This window comes from Pecten maximus, chromosome 15 (genome assembly GCF_902652985.1).
Source record: "Pecten maximus chromosome 15, xPecMax1.1, whole genome shotgun sequence".
Classification (NCBI taxonomy): Eukaryota; Metazoa; Mollusca; class Bivalvia; order Pectinida; family Pectinidae; genus Pecten; species Pecten maximus.
Genome location: NC_047029.1, coordinates 32593469 through 32618203, shown reverse-complemented (window position 1 = coordinate 32618203; position 24735 = coordinate 32593469). Strand labels below are relative to the sequence as shown.

At 35.4% G+C, this 24735-nt stretch overlaps 1 protein-coding gene and 1 long non-coding RNA gene across 2 annotated transcripts; one reads left to right on the top strand and one right to left on the bottom strand.

Moving 5' to 3' along the window:
* Positions 1–2: 2 nt before the first annotated feature.
* Positions 3–1168, top strand: LOC117343637. The gene is made up of 2 exons (XR_004536048.1): positions 3–863; positions 912–1168. It is a non-coding gene; the product is annotated as an uncharacterized LOC117343637 (long non-coding RNA).
* LOC117343636 (transcriptional repressor NF-X1-like) lies at positions 302–24735 on the bottom strand. The gene is made up of 23 exons (XM_033906079.1): positions 24575–24735; positions 22340–23817; positions 21860–22021; positions 21636–21713; positions 21194–21296; positions 20386–20457; positions 19767–19906; positions 19298–19388; positions 18492–18700; positions 18036–18167; positions 16747–16829; positions 16022–16136; positions 15575–15694; positions 15102–15181; positions 13352–13456; positions 12598–12726; positions 11755–11843; positions 10608–10703; positions 9885–10019; positions 8532–8598; positions 7505–7650; positions 7001–7108; positions 302–1616 (listed from the first exon to the last, which is right to left on the bottom strand). The coding sequence occupies exons 2-23, from the start codon at positions 23775–23777 to the stop codon at positions 1460–1462; spliced, it is 3855 nt and encodes a 1284-aa protein (XP_033761970.1). The 5' UTR covers positions 23778–23817; positions 24575–24735; the 3' UTR covers positions 302–1459.

Here is a 24735-nt window from a genome sequence, read left to right as displayed (position 1 = left end):
ATCAGTTTTAATAATCAAACATATATAAACTTCTCCCAAATTATTCATCTTAATTTACATCTTTAGCAATATCATAACCAATCAAATTCAAAAACACATTCCTTTCAACTTCATTTTATCATTATATATATATATATAAAACTGATAATTGACAAAAGAAGACGTTACATTTTGCACTAGCGCTTTCACTCTATTAGATCTTCAGGTGAAAAATGTAACGTCTTCTTTTGTCAATTATCAGTTTTATATATATTTTACTTGCATGTCGTCAACTTAAACATTTTCTATATATATATATATATATTTTTTTTTTTTTTTTGTTGGGGTGGGTCTGGGGAGTCTGTTTACATTTCAGAAAATATATTATGAAAATATACATATATATCTTATTGAATTATTTAACTTGTAACAATATTGGTGGTATTTTGTATATAAACTGGGTAATCAAAAGTCGTTTATATGGAAAAAAACCTGTGTCAGGGAGATTAAGTTTTCTAAAAGGCTTGATCTATGGGTGGTCCCCTAAAACTGGCTACACTCACAGACTCAGACTCACCAGTGGCCTGTTTGTGTATTCTGGAGCCTGTTGTTATAGCCAGTTTTAACCAATAGCACATGAGACGGAAACCTAGCAGTCTAGAAACTCCAGACACATTACCTGGGGTAAATTTGTGTTTTTACTGGTAAAATATAACGAAACACTACACAAGATCCAGAAAGTTCTGTGAAAACTGATCATTGTTTTCACTTCTAAATGATACATGCTAGTACATGTAGATCAGGAAAAGCACTGTAATATCTATCACATTAAGATATTTCTAGACATGTACAAATCATTTCTTTTGAAAATGACAAAACAAAAGGTCCAAATCTGTTTTTTATTAGATTGACATTTTTTTACAAAACAAAAGGTCCAAGTGTTTTTTTATTAGATTGATATTTCATGCCACTCTGGTTTATAATAACACACATACTAAACTATCCTGACCTTTATAACCATTAGGCACTTAAATTATCATGGATAGGTGATCAAATGCTGAAAACGACACCAAAAGGCACACTCTCTACATACACACTGCTGTCATAAAGACAAATTTAGCACTAATCCTGTATATGTTATTTTTAAACATCCAATAATTTCAAGTCAATAATAACAAATAAAAAACAATTTTAATACTCCAATTACAAATTTACTTAACTTTCCTATCACTTTCAAAATTTATGTGGATTCTTTAAAGTCAAATATTCTTCCATAAAAGATCATTTAAGAGACATCTATTCTCATGCGTCAGACATTTTGATTCACACATGGTATTAAAGAGAGCCAATCAAGACCAATCATAATGAGAATTAACAGTAGTGCAAACTAATTATATATAAAGGACCTTAAGTTGTCCAGCAAGAATATACACATGTACAAAAAAAAAAGTTTAAATGTTAGGTACATTTTGTTTATGTATCAATCTACAGAAAAATCAAAATAATCAATTTGTTTCTCTGCTTTCGTATTCTTTTTGAGTACAGTGTGGGTAGTCTCCCTTGAAGCCCATGCCACAGGTTTCGTGGATTGTCCTGGTAGTAGGGAGGTGCTTTGTTTGGCTGCAGATGCTGATTTCCTGTAACAAGAAAACAAAAGTCAACAAGAGGTCCATTTGGCTTGTGTCTGCGCTAACTAATACATAACACTGACTTTCAAAATACTTAACTAGTCATTAATTAGTGCTAGAAATAATATTTACACATAATTAGGGTTAAACATGTGATAACAACATCAGTAAATGTAAACATCAATAATTACAAACAGAAAAGGCATACAGTTTATAACCAGTAACACAGGCAGATACTTTTAAAATAAACAGGCAATCCTGCATATATAAGGTCACGCAAAGGCTGAGGAAAAAAATGATCCTAATAGACAGGTGGGCATTATATAGGGGTTTATATAAAGTATAACCAGCTATAAAGTACACTGAAGGGGAGAAGAAATATTTTTGTTATTATATACAGATGGCCTTTATAAACAAGGTTTTGTTATATATATGACCATTATAAACAAGGTTCTGTGATATAAATGTGACATTGATAAAAAGGGTTTTGTTATATATACGTGACCTTTATAGACAGAGCTTTGTTATATATACATGACCTTTATAGACAGAGCTTTGTTATATATACGTGACATTTATAGACAGAGCTTTGTTATATATACATGACCTTTATAGACAGAGTTTTGTTATATATATGTGACCTTTATAGACAGAGCTTTGTTATATATATGTGACCTCTATAGACAGAGCTTTGTTATATATACGTGACCTTTATAGACAGAGCTTTGTTTCATATGTGACCTTTATAGACAGAGCTTTGTTATATATTCGTGACCTTTATAGACAGAGCTTTGTTATATATACATGACCTTTATAGCCAGAGCTTTGTTATATATACGTGACCTTTATAGACAGAGCTTAGTTATATATACGTGACCTTTATAGACAGAGCTTTGTTATATATACATGACCTTTATAGACAGAGCTAAGTTATATATACGTGACCTTTATAGCCAGGGCTTTGTTATATATACGTGACCTTTATAGCTTTGTTATATATACGTGACCTTTATAGCCAGGGCTTTGTTATATATACGTGACCTTTATAGACAGAGCTTAGTTATATATACGTGACCTTTATAGCTTTGTTATATATACGTGACCTTTATAGCCAGGGCTTTGTTATATACATGTGACCTTTATAAACAGAGCTTTGTTTTATATGTGACCTCTATAGACGGGGTTTTGTTTTATATATGACCTCTATAGACGGGGTTTTGTTTTATATGTGACCTCTATAGACGGGGTTTTGTTTTATATGTGACCTCTATAGACGGGGTTTTGTTTTATATGTGACCTCTATAGACAGGGTTTTGTTTTATATGTGACATCTATAGACAGAGCTTTGTTATATATGTGACCTTAATAAACATGGTTGGGTTATATATAGAACACTTTTATTGACAGGTGATTTCTATTATAGAAGTTTTTGTTAACATAGTTGTTACTTTTATGGACAAGACTTTTTTACATATCGAAGGCCTTTATAACCAGGTTTTTGTTTTGATATAGAAAGGTGACCTCCATGGACAGGTTTTTAATACTCACTGGTGGCCTTAATAGACAGGTTTGTGTTATATACAGGTGACTTTTATAGACACATTTTGTATTTTTCGTTATACATGCATACATGTGGCCCTTATAGACAGGGTTTTGCTATATTGAGGTGGCCCTTATAGACAGGTTTTTGTTACATACAGGTGACCCTTATAGACAGGGTTTTGTTACATACAGATGATCTTAATAAACAAGGATCTCCTATATACAGGTGATGTTTATAGACAGAATTTTGTTACATAAAAATGACTTATATTGACACATAGGTGGGGTTTGTTTATACAGCTGTAAGAGAAAACTAAGGTGTTTTTGGTTTGGAATCCAGGTTATCAGATAAGTGTCCTCAGGTACAACTGACATTGTACAATGCTGTGCTATCTATAATGACAGGACATGGGGTTCAAGTTAAGGTCACTGCAGATGTGACTTACATGCAGGTCAAGTATATTTATACTGGCCACCTCATGTCCTATGACAAATGTTTAAAATTCACTTGACAACTTGTTAGCATAATGCTTCTATAATTCATCAAAGTTTATGTGAGTTTGAAAGATATAAATCTTGAAAATGTAACACTATATGAATATTTGTTTTTTTCAGATATATCTACAAAATGCCATCATTTTTTTCATTAAGACCATTTCTACCCCTCATGCCTTTCCAATTGGGCCAATGAGACTCAGAGTGATAGGTATAAGATATGACTTGTTTCATATTTAAAAAAAATATAAATTAAGCTTATATATGTATACATTACAAAGAAAAAAAAGAAAGTAATATGTTGTATTTTAACACTTTTAAAAATAAGTTTTGCCTCTGTAAACTAAAGAAGGCAGAACATTTTTAATGAATTTGAAATTGTTTCTGACAAGAAAAGAACTTTCAAGAAAGTATAACAATTTCATTTGAGCTTACTATAAGCTATCAAGATGAATTTGTGTCAAAGGTTTTTTAAGAAGGCAGTGTATAATCACGATTGTATGTAAACAGGACCGGACTAGTAAGATAACCCAAAAGTAATCTGATAATTCTAGATAGTAAACATCACGCAAGGCCCATTTCATTTACATATGTACATTGTATATACATGTACATGTATATCATTTTGACCTAATACTAAATTATTGATACATCTACGTCTATATATAATCAGTAAATCTTATAATAAAATATCAAGAACTTATAGATATTTAACATTTCAGACCTTTCTTAATTATGAAAATATTGTGACGTTTTCACAAACATGGACAAACAACAGAAATTAATTTATTCTGATGATCAAACATGAATACTCAGGTACAGTTGTACCTTAATCTTTTTTGTCTCAACTTTTCACAACATATGTACCAGCCTATATTTCTTAATTATAACTAGAACTGTCGCCAGGATGGCTGACTAATACCCCCGCAATCTGCATGAGTCAATGGTGAATTGGAACTGTTAATTAGAGGCTAACTAAGATAACCCAGTAATATAGTGACCAGTTGCCATAGCAACCATAATTTTGAGGAAAAGAAAGTGAGATGCACATCTGCATATGGTCCTCTATATTTGTGTGAAGTGTCATTGAAATTGACGCTTCGGTTTAGGAGGAGTTGTCCTGACAAACTTAAAGTTATGGTTCTTATAGGAAAACCTCTTTATAGTGACCAGTTGCCATAGCAACCATAATTTTGAGAAAATGAAAGTGAGATGCACATCTGCATATGGTCCTCTATATTTGTGTGAAGTTTCATTGAAATCGGCCCTTCGGTTTAGGAGGAGTTGTCCGGACAAACTTAAAATTATGGTTCTTATAGGAAAACCTGTTTATAGTGACCAGTTGCCATAGCAACCATAATTTTGAGAAAATGAAAGTGAGATGCACATCTGCATATGGTCCTCTATATTTGTGTGAAGTTTCATTGAAATCGGCCCTTCGGTTTAGGAGGAGTTGTCCGGACAAACTTACAGTTAAGGTTCTTATCTGAAAACCTGCTTATAGTGACCAGTTGCCATAGCAACCATAATTTTGAGAAAAAGAAAGTGAGATGTACATCTACACATGGTCCTCTAAATTTGTGTGAAGTTTCATTGAAATTGGCCCTTCAGTTTAGGAGTTGTCCGGACAATCTTAAAGTTATGGTTCTTATAGGAAAACCTGTTTATAGTCACCAGTTGCCATAGCAACCATAATTTTGAGAAAAAGAAAATGGCATGCACATCTTCACATGGTCCTCTATATTTGTGTGAAGTTTCAATGAAATTGGCCCTTCGGTTTAGGAGGAGTTGTCCGGACAAACTTAAAGTTATGGTTCTTATAGGAAAACCTGTTTATAGTCACCAGTTGCCATAGCAACCATAATTTTGAGAAAAGAAAGTGGCCTTCACATCTACACAAGTTTCTTTGATAGGTCATAGCAAAATAACATACAATAAGTGATACCTGGAGGCTAACACCTGATAAACATGTTAGGGCTATACCATGTATCAGGGGAAATAACTCGTCCTTCCTCATCACGGGTGTGTGGGGTGTATCAGGGGAGATAACTCACCCTCATCAGGGTGTGTCGGGTGTATCGGGGGAGATAACTCACCCTCATCATGGGTGTGTGGGGTGTATCAGGGGAGATAACTCACCCTCATCATGGGTGTGTGGGGTGTATCAGGGGAGATAACTCACCCTCATCAGGGTGTGTCGGGTGTATCAGGGGAGATAACTCACCCTCATCACGGGTGTGTGGGGTGTATCAGGGGAGATAACTCACCCTCATCACGGGTGTGTGGGGTGTATCAGGGGAGATAACTCACCCTCATCAGGGTGTGTCGGGTGTATCAGGGGAGATAACTCACCCTCATCATGGGTGTGTGGGGTGTATCAGGGGAGATAACTCACCCTCATCATGGATATGTGGGTATATCAGGGGAGATAACTCACCCTCATCACGGGTGTGTGGGGTGTATCAGGGGAGATAACTCACCCTCATCAGGGTGTGTCGGGTGTATCGGGGGAGATAACTCACCCTCATCATGGGTGTGTGGGGTGTATCAGGGGAGATAACTCACCCTCATCATGGGTGTGTGGGTATATCAGGGGAGATAACTCACCCTCATCATGGGTGTGTGGGGTGTATCAGGGGAGATAACTCACCCTCATCATGGGTGTGTGGGGTGTATCAGGGGAGATAACTCACCCTCATCATGGGTGTGTGGGGTGTATCAGGGGAGGTAACTTGCCTTTCCTCATCATGGATATGTGGGTGTATCAAGGAAGATAACTCGTCTTTCCTCTTTATGGGTGTGTGGGGTGTATCAGGGGAGATAACTCGCTCTTCCTCATGGATATGTGGGGTGAATCGGGGAGGTAACTCACCCTCAGCATGGGTGTGTGGGGTGTATCAGGGGAGATAACTCACCCTTCCTCATCATGGATATGTGGGGTGTATCGGGGAGGTAACTCGCCCTTCCTCATCACAGACATGTGGGGTGTATCAGGGGAGATAACTCATCTCTTCCTCATCATGGATGTGTGGGATGTATCGGGGGAGGTAACTCGCCCTTCCTCATTGCGAACATGTTGGGTGTATCAGAGGAGATAACTCGTCCTTCCCCATCATGGATATGTGGGGTGTATCAGGGGAGATAACTCGTCCCTCCTCATCATGGATATGTGGGATGTGTCAGGGGAGATAAATCACAATTCTTCATCATGGATATGTGGGATGAGGTTAGATCTTAAGAGAACAGTTACCTCTCTATCATTGGGTATAATTTTCTCTTCCTCGTCATGGACACATGGAATGAAGGTTAAGAGCTTTAGAATACAAGTCCCTCTGAATAATTGGGAGATTACTCACCTAAGGGCTTCCTCATCATGAACGTGAGGGATAGGGGTTGGAGCTTTAGGGTGTAGTTCCCTCTGTATCAAAGCAGTCAAAGTAACCGAAGGCAACCAACACTTTTCCCTAAAAGGCAATAATAAGCAAACTATATTCAAAGGATGTAACAGAATACAATAGACTATTGTTTATTAGACAGTTATATTCTTTAAATCTGAACTGTAAAATAATAAATTGAATATGTCATACATTAAGAATTTTGAAATGGGAAAATATTATTTACGAACCACAATTTATAATTTAGCAATTTACAAAAATTTAATATTTTGAAAAAACCCTGTAAGCGGGATAAAAGTTGGAAGTTCCAAGTTCCTCAAAATCAGTTTTATAGCAAATCCATCTGGATCCTTGTTGTTTCTTTCACATAAAACTTAATTCACAATCAAAACTATAGGTATACAGATTCAAAACTGTCCTGTACCAGTAACAAACAAACTTACCGAACAAAATGAAATATCTTACTTGTATGCTGTAGCTACGACATTCTTCTTGGGTTCAGTATCATAACTCTGTGTGTTACAGCCGTAGAACTCTGCTAACTCATGTACAACTCGTCGTTGATCTCTGTTCATGGGAGGGAACTGGTGGGAACGGTGAGGATGTTTGGACTGTAACAGAAAATGACACAGTATATACATTGTATACAAGGATGTCAGTCATTTGTGGGTGTTGTAACATATGCTGAATGTGAAATAATAAAAGCCCCTTACTCTGTTTTTTTGCCCTATGCCTAAGTCAGATAGACACTAAGCCTTCCCTGCGGTCAACATACCAAACTAGCTATTTTCACTGCACAGGCTCTACGATAGGTACCAGTATGTAACTACAGCTTAAACATCACAACCCTTATTATCATTATCATTCTTCATTATATCACGTATCACTATCATACTTCATTATCATTCTTCATAATATCACTATCATACTTCATTATCATTCTTCATTTAATATCAATATTATTTATCGTTATCTTTCTTCATTATCATTGTATATATAGTATATCATATTCATTCGACTGTCATAATATGATAATGTAGTATATATTAAAAATACCATTTTCACTTCACTCAAACAAATGGTACCAAATATATATTTACACAAATAAATCACAATGTACATGTTCATACACACAACACCTGCACACACACACACCTCACTAATTTAATCCTTTAGCGCTCTGAGCAAAGTTGTTCAAAAAGTGATTAGGCTATATATCTCATTTAATAATTTCAAAATCCTGATAAAATAATTTGTGGTTAAACTAACTTGACAAAATTAAATGAAACTACAGCATTTGTCAGTCTCTTCCTACCACCTAATTTTAAGAAATACACACACTCAGGTTTAGAAGTAAAGGAGAAATGATATGTTCACTAATCAAGTGATTAAGCCAATAAACATTTGAACAACTCGTCCCAGCAATAGCCTTGATATGTTTTAACAACTTTCCCATTAATAGCATCGTAGACTGAAACTTTTATACACTTACCCCTTTAGCATTCTGGACCAGACTAGAGAAAGCCTTGTCAATGGAAGCAACATTCTGTGGGTTTGTTCTGCCAAATGAAATGTAGTACAAGATTGTTAACACCATGGTTCATAGATTTCAGCCAAAAAAAATAACCCACTTTTCCAGTAATCTCTAATAAATTTTTCAGATCTTTCAATTTCAAAATGTTTCTTTACACAATGACAGATGTTGATAGCATTGATGAATTAAAACAGAAATATGCCAGAGCATTACTATAATTAAATATCATCATACATAAATACAGTCAAACCTCGATGATTCGAACTTCGTTGATTCGAATTTCTCGCTGTATCGAACTTTTTGCTTGGTCCCGAATTTCCTCACTATATAACGCTACTAACGAACCTATGTATGATTCGAATTTTTATAAATCGAAGTTTTCGATGTATCGAACTTTTTTCATGGCCCGTTAGCTATGATATTACAGGTAATTGACATCTCATGATTCGAACAAAAAGTTTACCTGTACTGACCACTGGACAGGTGTTTGTCGTGACCCCCGCGGCAAGAGTTCACACCCTTCCCAAAAATGTCCTGACTGACAATAGGGATAACGATAGCGTGCGTTGTCACTCCCGATCATGGGGTTAATTAATAATCAGACTAAATTGATAGATAAATGGTATATTTTGAAGCCATGGCATTTAATCACTCCGGTAAACCATACCAGAAGTCGTCTCCGCCGCCATTGAAATCAGCGGTTGGTGAGTAAATTTTACGGAACAGTGAAACAAGCGGATCAATTTGAAACACAAACAATTAGCGATGTCTTCACTCATATTCAAAGTGTCACGTTTCAAACTTATACATAAATATCCATGTAAATCGGTTATTTGTCATTCAAGCATGCATTCTCCAAGTGATCGGCATTCCGTATTTTACATGCACATAACGTAAACACGTGTGCCTTTAGCAGAAAAAACGTTAACGTAAGTGTGCAATGTACTTTTGTTTTATCTATAAGCCGGGATATAAGTGCTTTGTAACATATACATAGTTTGTTTAATTAAAAAATGCTAATGTATAATTGATGAAAAGTATTTTTATTTTGTTGGGTTTTGGGTAAATTAACTAAACATTTCGATGTGAGCCTGACAGGCGACGGTCAACACGAAGACACCGAGGACATATAACTTTAACAGATATGGTCATTATCAAGAAAACATCGATCTATTGTCAACCATGAATAATTCGAAGTCCCGCTGTTTCGAAGTTTTTCTGTTAGTCCCTTGAACTTCGAAACATCGAAGTTTGACTGTACACACCAACATTTGTTTACATGCTTACTTTCTATCACGGGACGGTACCTACCTGGCATATTCTTTGAGGAAGTCATTGTATGATGGGTTACCAAGTTTAGAACTGAGGTCGGGATTTTTTATCTCCAGAACTAGTGCCATTCTTCTGTTCCTCTCCATGATGGCGCATTCTCCATCACATTCCAGTCTGAAGAAGACAAAAATTCTGCATTTTTTTGTCAAAAGTACAAGCAATACTTTTATGATTACATATAAATTACATTGTATTAAATGGGTCAAGACTACAGTCAAAGTGACCTATTTCTGGAATGTAGTGTTAAGTGAGAAAGAGCTTTAACTCTGTAGGTTCGCATCTGGTTTGCCAAAATTTATATCGCCAAACACCATCAAATAAATAAACAATGATCACATGATTCCATCTTCTGTATGGTACACTACTGCTGACTGCAGCCATCACTGTACCAAGCGGACTTTCAAAAGTAATAATTTATTATGTTTGTGTCTTATGACATTGCACCAACGTACAGCATAATGCTTGCCTGCAAACCTCTGTCGTTTATATTGACTATAAATGCCAGATAAAGACAGATCAATGCCTAAAGGTACGTTCTGTCTGTCATTTTGCCATGATAATTAAGGTCATATTCAATGTATAGATTTGAAAAAAATAAAATCGACAAAAGTCCTCTTGTATTTAGATGCCTTCATTCTATCAGAGAAAGCAGAAGTCTTCATTCCAAGAAAAAGTATGATGGAAAATATCAAGTGATCTTACTGTCGCTTGCTGACTTTCTTGGCTGCTGATGTTAAGTTGGAGATATCCACTGACTGACCAGAACCAACGGTGCTGGCTAGGGTCTGTACGGTAATCCTACAAACAAAACAACAATTATAGTATCAGGTATAGAGTATATATACCTGTGTAATTCTCTTGAAGGGAGACATAATACATTTCTATAAAGAAAATTATCACTGTTTCATAATTTCCACAAAACTTTATACTTTTTGCATGAAACTCAGTAAAAAACAACCCTTTACGTTGATTTGCTATGTTTTGTAACCTATATTGAACTACATCAACAAACCAAGAGCTACTGTATGTGTACATATTTTAGAGGTTATCTTATTTTAGCGGCTTGTTTCAGACATTCCACTAAATCATGATCTTGCTAAATGCTGGTACTGTTAATTATTTTCTACAATTATTGTGGGAGTGTCAATTCATCTTTAAACTAAATCTGTTCAGTTATTAACTAAAATTTAAGTGTGCTGAAATGAGTATGTCTACATTAATTGATCTGCAGAATGTCGTAGACAGAGCACAGACTGAGAGTACCGGCTGATAATGAGAATGGCTGGCAAGTTTTAAATGCTATACATGAACCAGTTCTCAGTCACATACACCATCAAATCTACTTCTGATACTCCTCTAGACCTACTTCTGATACTCCTCTAGACCTACTTCTGATACTCCTCTAGACCTACTTCTGATACTCCTCTAGACCTACTTCTGATACTCCTCTAGATCTACTTCTGATACTCCTCTAGACCTACTTCTGATACTCCTCTAGACCTACTTCTGATACTCCTCTAGACCTACTTCTGATACTCCTCTAGACCTACTTCTGATACTCCTCTAGACCTACTTCTGATACTCCTCTAGACCTACTTCTGATACTCCTCTAGACCTACTTCTGATACTCCTCTAGACCTACTTCTGATACTCCTCTAGACCTACTTCTGATACTCCTCTAGACCTACTTCTGATACTCCTCTAGACCTACTTCTGATACTCCTCTAGACCTACTTCTGATACTCCTCTAGACCTACTTCTGATACTCCTCTAGACCTACATCTGATACTCCTCTAGACCTACTTCTGATACTCCTCTAGACCTACTTCTGATACTCCTCTAGACCTACTTCTGATACTCCTCTAGCTCAGGAGTCAAACCACCAGCCATACAGAATTGTCGGGCTGTCTTCCTTCCACACGGGCACTTAATGATGATCTGAAACAACAGGTAAACAACACTTAATGATGATCTGAAACAACAGGTAAACAACACTTAATGATGATCTGAAACAACAGGTAAACAACACTTAATGATGATCTGAAACAACAGGTAAAGAACCATATGTCAATTATTTCTGTAACAGCCACATCAATCATTTAAACATCTCTATGACAACCATATTTAAATCATTTAAATATATCTATAACAACCATATGTAAATCATTTAAACATCTCTATAACAACCATATGTAAATCATTTAAACATCTCTATAACAACCATCTTTAAACATCTGTGTAAAATTGTTTTCAGTAGTCCACTGCTCAAGCTAACATACACCTTCTAACAGATGATTTTAACTCATTGTAGTGGTTACATATAATAAACAATGCCAGGCTATTTTACAGTCAATTAGGGATTATCTTATTGTAACAATAAATCAACCAATTTTTGGAATTATGCAAAAATATCATTCCAATTGATGAATGATCCACTATCTATAGCAAAAGTAACACATGAAATGTCCTTGCCAGTCATCAATTGCATTAAAAAAAATTAAATAAAAATAAAATTCTTAAGTTTTTACCCAATACTTTTTTGCATGTTTTGAACTTCAAGTAAATGTTACCATCCATTCCCACTGAGAAGAACTGAGGTCATACAAGATTCCTGGGTTTCTTGTTTAATGTCTATATTGTATGTGAATATCACTTTTGTGTTATATAGATGACCTGCTATCGGAGGTCTTACCTCTGCTTTACATGGGACGGCAGGGCAGTCTTGACCACTGTGGCACGGTACACCACATGGGTGACCACAGACTGACCGAGGGGTAGTACAGGGCTGGACACAACTCTTGCCATCCTCCTGGCACTCTCCCTGAAAATAACATATAAGACATAATGAATTGTTTAACCAAAATGTTCACAATCTTAATTTGAGTATTATTATAGCATACTCTACATTTTCAAAATATCAAAACTAAGTTCAAAATCATTTACCAAAAGTTTTTTGGACTATGACAATCTTCACAAAAACAAGTTACAAAAGAAATAGTTGCCATCTGACCTAAAATAAAGTTGATAATAAGTTCCAGTATACAAGTTTCATGATCTAAATGTATCTTTGCGGACGATGGAAGAGTTATCTCCCATCCTCCCTCATTGCATCTTTTCTCTTGTGATGTGTGTTATAATGGCCTACAAGTTCAGTACTGGTCACATGACAAACTAATTGACATTATTCATGTAAAGCCCACACAAAGGGATCAAAAAACCCTAAAATTTTAACTCGTACTAACGAACAAGTAGAGTTACTTATCTACTTGTCCTGAGCAAAACATTACTTATCCCTAACTGCAATTTTAAAGTATTTTGTTGAAAAAATGTTGTCAAATATTTAGCATGGACATCACATTTCATCCGGCCGGTCACATATATAAGCTTGTCTGACGTTTTACTTGTCCCGAACAATCATACAAGCTGGTTTGTTGAGACACACTTACCTTGTGACAGGTGCGGATACACTTGTGTTTACCACAAGGTAGTGTTTTATCACATGGCAGACCACAGCTGATATCGTTGATGTGGCAAGGGATGTTTTTCCTCAACTACAAAGAAAAAGATTTTATGAAAAAAACTGAATTCAACAAAAACATACAACTATTAATTGATTTTCTTAAATCCAGTTACTGAAAGAGGGGTTGTATATGGATGAATTGATCTCGTGTTAATAGCTTGGGAAATCCCTTGGAAAGTCAAGGCAGTTTCCATATGGCAAGATTATCACAATTAATGAGCCAATAAAATTAAGACTGCCTCCACTTTTCATGGGAGTTCCCAAACAAGTAACAAGAGATCCCAGAGGGATCTTGGCGCCCACCATTGAATGATCTTCATAGGTTCAATGTCAGATTGATCTTTTCTCTTTTTTTTCCCTTCCTCTTTCTAATCTGTATCAATTGAGAAACATCCCTCCAGTGCTTTTTAAACAAGGGAAACTTATACAATGTATATGATATTTGAGATTTAGCGATAATGGTTGTCTGTCGACAATGTTTTCAGATTGGTCCAAAAATGCAATTCGATGGACCAAGGAGAAGCTACATATGAAAATTGAGAAAGATCCTTCAGTTCTTTCTGAGAAATATCGAAAACAAACTTCAATTGTCAAAATCCAAGATGGCTGCCTGTCGGCCATGTTGTTTTCCGATCGGTCCCAAAATGCAATATGCATAACTAGGCACCAAGTGGAACCTACATATGAAATTTGAGAAAGATCCCTTCAGTACTTTCTCAGAAATAGCGATAACAAACTTCAATGGTCAAAATCCAAGATGGCTGCCTGTTGGCCATGTTGTTTTCCGATCGGTCTCAAAATGCAACATGCATAACTAGGCACCAAGGGGAACCTACATATGAAATTTGACAAAGATCCCTTCAGTACTTTCTCAGAAATACGATAACAAACTTCAATTGTCAAAATCCAAGATGGCTGCCTGTCGGCCATGTTGTTTTCCCATCGGTCCCAATATGCAATATGCATAACTAGGCACCAAGAGGAACCTACATATGAAATTTGAGAAAGATCCCTTCAGCATTTTCTGAGAAATAGCGATAACAAACTTCAATTGTCAAAATCCAAGATGGCTGCCTGTCGGCCATGTTGTTTTCTGATCGGTCCCAAAATGCAATATGCATAACTAGGCACCAAGGGGAACCTACAGATGAAATTTGAGAAAGATCCCTTCAGTATTTTCTCAGAAATAGCGATAACAAGAATTGTTTACGGACGGACGGAGGGACGGACGGACAACGGACCACGGACGCAAGGCGATTTGAATAGCCCACCATCTGATGATGGTGGGCTAAAAAGATGTTGTTGTTTTTCGAGTGTCTTCTGAACTGTTTATAATATTTTCAGTTTACAGGCAAGCATAATACAGAAACGAACATCACAATAGTACATATACTCAAACTAGAACATAGTATTTCCGTCCTTTTTAAACATTAGTTTATTTTGTTTAACGTCCTGATAACAGCCAGGGTCATTTAAAGATGTGCCAGGTTTAAGGGGTAGATGAAAGCCGGAGTACCCGGGGAGAAAAACCACCAGCCTACGTTCAGTACCAGGCAACTGCCCCACGTGGGTTTCGAACTCGTAACCCAAAGGTGGAGGGCAAGTGATAAAGTGTTGGGACATCTTAACCACTCGGCCAAAATGGCCCCATTCTCACAAACACAAACTGATTATACCTCATGTTTTCCCATGCAGTACTTCTGTGTAAGCTCCGTACAAGGGGGGCAACTCTCATCACTGTGGCAGTTATGACGCACTGTGGAATATAACGTATGATCATGTAAGGATTATTGCTGATGTAAACATCACTCACAATTTTTCCTAATGTTATATTTCAACAAGAGGTTCATACAGGTTTCATTTTATTTAATTCAAGGGATATTTTTGAAGGCTTTTCAAGGCAGCTATGTAATGATTCTTATAGGGCCTATTCAAGCTTTTATGAACCTTTTAACCTTCCTTCCTAAAAATCAATCAATGGTTTTCTCATTTCAAGTCAGTATCTAACACTTCAATTTCTTTTCGGGGAATAAATACAGATGACTTCTGTGCTTTTTAACACATTCCTTGAATTCATAGGAATCATTCTTTCCTAATTAAAATTTTGTAATGGCACCAAAAACAAAGGGTCCATGTGGCCTGTACAAACCTGGGTGGGAGCAGGTGTGTGTCCGTGTACATTTCTTGAAGCATTCAGGTGGTCGGGCACCGCACGGGACCGGCGGGAATAGTACCTCACTGCCACAGTAACAAGTCAGCTCCTCAAAACCTTCAGGATACAAAAATCACACTCAAAATCATCGAATTTGTTATCAAAACAAGACTATCAAATCAACATTATTTGGTTTTATCAATGTTTTACAATAAAATGTTTAACTAATTTTTTAGATGATTTCAGTAAGTATACAATGTTTTCAGCAACTTGTTTACAGGTTTCTCAGATGGTTTTAAAATGGAAGACTTGAACTAAGATGATATTGAAACTGTAAAATGATTTGGTTTTTTTTCAAAATAGAAAACATACATGTACTTTGAATTTAAATATTGGAAACCAGTCACATTATGCTAACAACAAGTGAATCAAGTAGAAACGTACTTGCTAAAAGACAGGGAGGACAGTTGCCACGGTGACAAGGCTCGTCACATTTGTGGAGGCCACACGGCAGCTTCTTCCCACAGATTAAGTCACAGAAGTGATTCTCCTTTTCAAGCTGTTCCAACACAAGATAGTTTAGGATAATGATCAATTCACAATTCTGAAAACTTCATAAATTCATTTAAGATTTCAATGAAAATACAGTAAATAAAGCAACTTTTCCTGAGAAATTCTTCTATTTCACATCAATGTGTTACATTTTATTGCAACTACATTGTAATTGGTAACTCTAATCCCTCCTGAATGATTTGTTTACCTTTTAATTATTATTGCCTTCTGATAAATGGATCAACCTTGGTGATAATAGAATCTATCGTCAGTAAGTAAGTACTTTTTGTATGATAATATGATGAAAAATTATCAATAAATGAAAAGTAGAAAGTACATTAGAAAAAATATTGCGTCATGTTATTCTCAATTTCTGACTCAAATATTCTGTGTAACCACATTTCGCTACGTTATGATTAAATTTTCAGCTTTCTTAAACAGATTTGATAAAAATATTGTTTCATATACCTCTATATCTGAAGCTTTTTTTTTTCTTCTTGAAAATTCCTCAATAAAAGCAGAATCAACTCTTTCTCTGGGAAACTCAAACTCAGAAATTTTGGTATTGAATAACATATTTTCACCAAAATGCTTGTACTGTTTTATATTTTACTCACCACACAACACATCTGTCCACACTTGTGGCGCCCACACTGCCTCTTCTTATTACAGCGCTTATCACAGTGGAATGGATTCTCCTCTGAGGAAATAAAATTGAATGTATGAAATACAACATCCATAAACTAGGCCAGTATAATTGTTATTTCAACCACATTCGACCAACCATCACTGAATAAGTTTCATGCAAATTAAAGTTATTTTCAAGAAGTTATATGTCACTATTTTTGAGAAAAGAGCTATTAATACTTTATATATATAAAACATGATTAAGGCTCTTTACTTGATTTCTATGGAAAATAAACATTTTTGCCTAAAACAACAAAATCTGAACCATCAAGATATAAACCTTTACAATACCTCAGTTACTACCAAGTCAGCGTAGACAATGATAACAAAAGTCAAAATTAAATACCATTATTTTGATTTGTGATATATATATTATTTTCTCATTTAGAGAAGAAAAAAATATTCTGAACATTGCAAAAATGAAGGTTTCACTGCAGGCCAGGTACTTGTCAACAAATGATTATCTGTAATACAGTAAGTATTGTTTGATTTCTCATTACATATTCCAGGTAATGAACAACAGAATGTCTACCACCTCCATATGATGTTAACACAGTAAAACCTGCCTTAGTGACCCCCTGTTTTTAGCGACTTCCTGTCTTCAGCATAATTTTTTTAATCCTCCCGATGCATTTCTCTACAATTTTAGACCTGTTTTAAGTGACCCCCTGTCTAAGACGACTAATGACCTTGTTTGTATCCCCCTTCATAGCCAAAAACCTGTATTAGCGCATTCTTTTATAGTCGAAGGCGGTAGTAGAATAAAAATTGTCGTAAAACTTTGGTAAATTCCGTGATATGAATAAAAAGAAATCTTGCACGAATTTTTAACATGATATGAATAAAATGAAATCTTGCAAGAGTTTTTAACATGATATGAATAAAATGAAATCTTGCATGAGTTTTTAATTTAACAGAATATATGATAAACATGATATACATACAGTGCTATTCTTTGTTGTCTTTACCTCAGACTATAAACCAAAAACTGTATCCTGTGTTCAGTGACCACCTGTCTTATGTGACCTTTTTGACTGGTTCCCTTCGAAAGTTACATAAAACAGGTTTTACTGTATAATGAGTTAAAAACTAAATGTGTATTTGTAGTAATAATGAGAGTGGGACTGTCATTTTATCTTTCAAAACACTAATTTTGTTTTACACACATACAAGTCCTGATGAAATCTTCATTCAGAATACAAACAGAACGGTAGCTCACCAGTGATGTTGTGAGCCTCTGTGCAGGGAAAATTCTTCTCTAGTGTACCACATCGACATTTGAGGAGTGTTTCTCCTGGGCAAGCCCCACATGCACCTTCGTGACATGGCAGCTTACAGATATGATGATTGTCTATGAGAACAAGATACAGACATTATCAATACTTGAAGATAATTATCGTTAGCCATACATATTTATCAGTAATCATAGATAATTATCAATAATCATTAGATTAAAGTTTTATTTGTAGATCATAATCTGACTTTTTTGTTACATCAAGGTAATGTCTTTTCTACAATCTCCACCATAAAATGACATAATTCAACAGATAAATATAACAAATATGAAAAAAATTCTTTTTAATTTAAATTGTTTTAAAAAAGATCTACTTGCAATTGAAAAGCAATGCTTAACTGCACATTTGAGAGGTATGAATGCTGTTCACTCATTACTTACCTGGAGGTCCACAGTTCAAAGTCTTGTTACAAATAGCACCACAAGTGGGGATAGGGTCGAGACAGCTGATCCTTGGAGTAGAACTGAGGTCTGTAAGTGGGGTGGCGCCACACGGACAAGTGATCACTGCTGATGGGGAAAGACTACACGGGGAACAGGGGCCTTCATGACAAATCTCTTCACATGTGTGATTACCACATTCCAGGGTCCTAAACACCAAAATGTTGTTATGGTTGTACATCTGCTTCCTTACTGATAATGACTTAACTTATCATGGAGATAAACAGTTTTTTTTTAATATTTTAGTTTTATCAGGCTCTATAATCTTTAGAACACAATATAATGTTAAAATTTTGTTATACATATGTACATTCAATGTGATTTTGTACTTTAATGTTGCACTGTAATAATTCATTGATACATTGATGATATTTTTTTTTCATTTTTGGGATATATCATACCATTAGTTTCCACATATCAAGATATTTGTGAAAACTGCGTTGCGACACCTAATAGTTTAAATATCTACAAAGTTATGTCCCTTGTGCAAAACAAACATTGGGGACGCAACAGAATGTGGCATGAAAAACATACCTTCCTGGCATCTATAAGCTTCATGGAAAACTACTCATGAATAAATGTACAAATTTAGATTTTTTTTGTTTTTGATGTCCTGTTTAATTTCCTAAAATGATACTAATGCATTGCAGCTTTTATCATGAAATTTTTGATAATACTCAGCTCTACTTTACTGATGAACAATAGGTTCTTGATTGAACAATGGATGTCCAGGGGAGATAACTCACTTTTGACATGGCGAGTTACAGCTGAAGGAGGACTGGAAAGAGGCCTTTGTTCCACAAATAACTTCCCTACTGGTGTGACCCTTATAGCATTCTGAAACCGAAACATAACGGTATTTCAAACACTTTCACATGGAAAAATAACTATTTACTACATTCTGTACTAGTGTAACCCTAGCAGGTTTCAGTTCACAGGTCTTTATGTCAAAAGAAATTGGTGAATTTGGAGGAAAATTTTCAAGAGCAAACTGCAAATTTTGTGATTTTGTTCTCAAATGAGAAATGAATTTGATTTGGCCCCAAATTGCCCTCTGAATAAGCTCTACCAAGCAAATTCTAGCTTCTAGATTCTAGATTATTCTCAAGAGCATTTGTCTAGTGAACAAACCTGGGGCATTCATTATAACCTGAAAACCTAGTACAATGACCTCCTCATACAATGAACACATCCTTGTTTGGCAGGTAACCTTACCTTGTACAATGACCTCCTCACACATTGAACATGACCCTGCGTGGCAGGTGATCTTACAGAAATGTTTGCCACAATTGAGCTGCTTATTACATTTCTCCTCACACTTGATGATCTGCATGGCACTGCATTTCATAGTCTGGCTGTAATTAATAACATGTTAACATACAATTACAATGGCTCTACATTATTTAAGTTACCTCCCTTGAATGTTTTTAACTGGTGTAACTGTACATGTACTTATTTTGTCGTACACAAATCACTTCATTAAAAGGATCAGCGGAATGATCAATTTAGCACAATGAGAGTACTTAACATATGAAACATTGTAGATAAACTACCATTATCACAATCAAAATTTAGTGAAATTCTTCCGCACAAAAATCACTATAATATTAAAATTAAAGTATCCATGTTTACAGTCTTCCCTTCATTTTTTCTGAACCCCGACCCACCAGAAGAAATTGTTTTTCAATACTTTAGTCAATGTCATATATGTTTCATAAAAAGCCCTTATTAAGTTATTCATTCTTTCAAGTGGAAAGAAAAAGAAGAGAAAAGGGGATTAGCAGGGAAAAACTCCATTCTCTGTGCCACAAAGCTACATACAGATCATACTTACGTGGTTTTTCCACAATCACAGGAACGACTGATGACAGCATTACATGGCGGACATGGACCAGGGTGGCATAAACTGAGAAGGAAGTTCAAACAAATAAAATAATTTATTTGAATCAATATAAATATCTCAACTGTGTTACAGCTAGTTTGCCAAGAATTTGATGATTGACTTTGATTCCAACTAAACAATTTGTTCTAATATTCTGGTACGAATCTTTTAGGTTATATACACATTACATCTATATAAAAATATTGTGATATTTCGTAAAAACAATTTTAAAATCAAATCTTTGAATTCTTCTTGGGTTAGTTAATTTACAAATTATACTCAACATATCAAATATTCCTTGTAACTTGAAATGTTACATTGTTATCAAGAACAATAGAGCGGGAGGGTTCAGTGTTTAATCAGATTGATCTATCTTTTTTTCTAACATCCTCAATCAAAACTTTATCATATCAGGTCACTAGACACCATGTCCACTCTTTTCTCATAAAATATTAATGAATAATAGATTAACGTATACAAGCATATGCTATCTATATAAATAGTTTATATTACCCCACAATGAAGACCTTTTTTAATTCACTTCTTGTTCCAATATTGATGTCATGATGCACATTGCAAAATTCAATATACCCAATTTCCAGAATTTCTAAGTTGTGTTTTTTAACTGTACAGATTGATTCTTATTACACCAGACTACTATAAATTTCACTCGTTCCCAACTCACTGTGCTCAGTCTGTATTTGAGAACTGCCTGTTTTTTTTCTAAACCAGTACATAAAAACTCAGTTATATCACTCACATGTTACAAGGGTGCGGACAGTTATCTGCCCTTTTCTTACTACACATCTCCCCACAACTGTGTGGGATTTCCATCCGATTAAAGTCCGGGTCTCTCACTTTGCCTGGAAATATAAAGGGAGACAATCATGAAAGATACATTTATTTACTTTTTAATACACATCCCCATCTTAAAATTATTTTTTTTCAATAACAATTCCATTTTTGATAATATGGTGTAGATTTGAGTAATGCAACTACATCGATTTCGGGACCTCCTGGACATAATTTTTGATCAAATTTTTTCATGCGCAAAATATCAGATAGAAGTTTTTTTCCATCATTTTCAGCCCCAAAAAGTACATGTGCAAAATACACTGGTTTTTTACAGTAGCATAAGTTTTGCAATTGTTGTGAAATCACTCAAAAATGTATAGCTGACTGGAAAATTTTAAATAACTTACCACAGAAACATCTATACTGGGATGGGAACTTGTCACATTTGTTCTGGCAGGCTGGACATCGCCATCCACTCTCTTCACCTATCATATGTAGGAAAGTGAGTTTTATTTCACAGAAATACAGTACAATCTAGTCTGAAATATAGATGTTATTTGGCTAATACCCACACAAAGTGATTACTATAGCACCTGTACCGACATTATATCTCATTAACACATAAACTCACTTTCATCAACAGCCGCAGAAGACCTTGCCCATTTCTTGACACAGCGTAGATGAAACACATGGAAACAGTTGGAACAGTTCCATACAGCATTCTGGCAACGAACCGTCTCACAACACACCATACATTCATAGGAATTGTTGGTCAGCTGATCAATCAAAACACCTTTCAGAAAAAGAAAACAATATTAACCATTTAACTATCTCATAAAACAAAAGAAAAATACTGATAAAGACAGATCTGGGAATCATATGTCTACATTAACGAAGTAGTGTAAACAAATTAAGGAATTAGATCTGAATTTGTCTGCAATATTTAGACTTCATTGTCCAGTTTCATTAGCGAAGCCTAATGACAACACATTGCTTTATATATAAATATCACACCAATATAATAATTCAACATGTTGAAACCATAGATACAGTAAGTAACACTATGGTATTCAAATTCTTTAGAAAAATCTCTACAAAATACATGAAGTACCTCTTTGACTCTCATCCACCTTTCCAGAAAGTGTCCGGGCTACATATCGCTGACCTTGACCTCTTGACCCAGTCCTTGGCATGCGGTATTTATCACGGTTTGGATGCATTTGTCTATTTTTATCCTTGAAAGTGTTATCTGAAGCGTTATCGTTCTGTGGATCATAATCATCATCATATTGTCTACCCTGAAATGAATGTCCCTGATTGGACTGTCTTCCCCTTCCTGACCTCTCACCTCTTCTACTGTTCAACTGCTGCCTCTCATCAGGTTTTGTGTATTTGTCCCTATAATCTTTTTTATTTTCTCCGCTATGATCTCCATTGTTTTGATCATGGTAAGCACTTTCATTGACATTTTCTACTTTTTTATCAAACTTTCCTCCATTTCTTCTCTCATTGGTGTATTTGTCCCTATAATCTTTTTTATTTTCTCCGCTATGATCTCCTTTGTTTTGATCATGGTAAGCACTTTCATTGGCATTTTCTACTTTTTTATCAAACTTTCCTCCATTTCTTCTCTCATTGGTGTATTTGTCCCTATAATCTTTTTTATTTTCTCCGCTATGATCTCCTTTGTTTTGATCATGGTAAGCACTTTCATTGGCATTTTCTACTTTTTTATCAAACTTTCCTCCATTTCTTCTCTCATTAGTTTTGGGATCTTTTCCTCTATCTACGTTATCGTTTCTATTTCTTGAACTAAATGATCTTCTGTCTTGATCATAATTTGACCTTGACCCTTCATGTCTTCCTCTGCCCCGTCCTCCTCGGTTACCATAAGAATAACGTGGATCATTGTTTTCAACATTTTCCCTGTCATAATTCTGACGTTGATTATTAGCTCCTCTTTCATTACCTCCCCTGTCAAATTTACTTTCTCCATGACGATAACTATTATTTCTTTGTTGATTTGGTGCCTGTTTTGACTTACTTTTAGAATCTGTTTCTACATGTTCATCATAATCAAATGCTCCATCTATATAACTTTGTAAATATTCATCAACTGCATCGGATTTTTCAACAACTGGTGCCTCTTGTTTCGGGGGTTTATTGGGGCGATCTTTTGGAAAATTTTGGGGATCGTTGTACTGTCTCCCCTTCCCCCTTGCTCCACCTCCTCTTCTGCCTCCTCGACCTCTATTATTGCTAACTGGCTGGTTCATTTCCTGGCCATAAAAATGTAGTTGTGGTCCACCAAGAGAATTATTACTATGGTTTTGCGAAGGTGGGAAAAATTGAGGTGTGCCAGCGTAGTGAAATGGTTGAAAAATTGGACTTGGAGGAAATTGTTGAGCAGGCCCTGGATAATACAACTGTGAAGGATCAAAGTACCCTTGCTGTGTTTGATGGAACTGGTGGTTATTGTACATTTGATGATCAGGATTCATATTTGATGAAAATAGTGTGTTGTAAGATTCTTCACAAGCTACAGCCATTGATTAAATCTTCTCTTTTCTTTTGTCTTTTCTTATCTTTCTGAAAATGTTAAGAAAAAAGTAGATTTTTTTCTAAAAATCAAATAATCAGGCAGAAGATATACAAAAATAATACAAGCTACAGCCTTTAAATCATTCTCTTATCTTTTGTCTTTTCTAATCATTCTGAAAATGTAAAGCAAAAAAAGTGGATTTTAAAAAAAATCAAATAATCCAACAATCATCAGACCTACGTTATTAAAAAAACTCCCCCCCCCCCCCTCCCTACATTTTCCATTTGGTAACTATCAGGGTTATTGGGATTATTATTATTTAAGTACCTCTGCTCGGATATAACCGATGAACTCTGGCTAACTACATGTAGCCATGTCAATATAGGAAACTGCTTGACTATCTTACCATGGTAACTTACTCCCCCTCAACATTATGAGTTTATAACTTCTGCCAAGTTTTCAATGGCTAATGTAACGGTAATGTTTGTGAAAATATACATGCACGGATGCCAAAAATGCAACTTGTGAATGTAACAGATGCATGGTTCTGCTTGTGATGGAAACCATGACATCTAATACTGACACTAATTTTACACTCTAAGTATATTTATTGATCTGCAATCGTAGCTTTGAATATATCATTTGAAAATGTGACAAAGTTAATTAAAAACCGTCAGTATTTTCTACAGTTACACTTTTGTCTATAACCATTACTGTAACATTACATGTAACGTGTTACATGTGCGAGAAATCACATTGTAACTAGCATGACGAACGTCTCCCAACAAACCACCATATACACACCTCTTGCTTGTTGTTGATTGACGTAAGTATGCCCATTTTGATTTCTTGATTGAGTTTATATACAATTTTTATGACGTCATGCTAAATATAAACAGTTTTGAGCTATTTTAACACCACAATGTTGCACCATCAGACTTCGGCTTTGCGTCAATGCTGTCAAT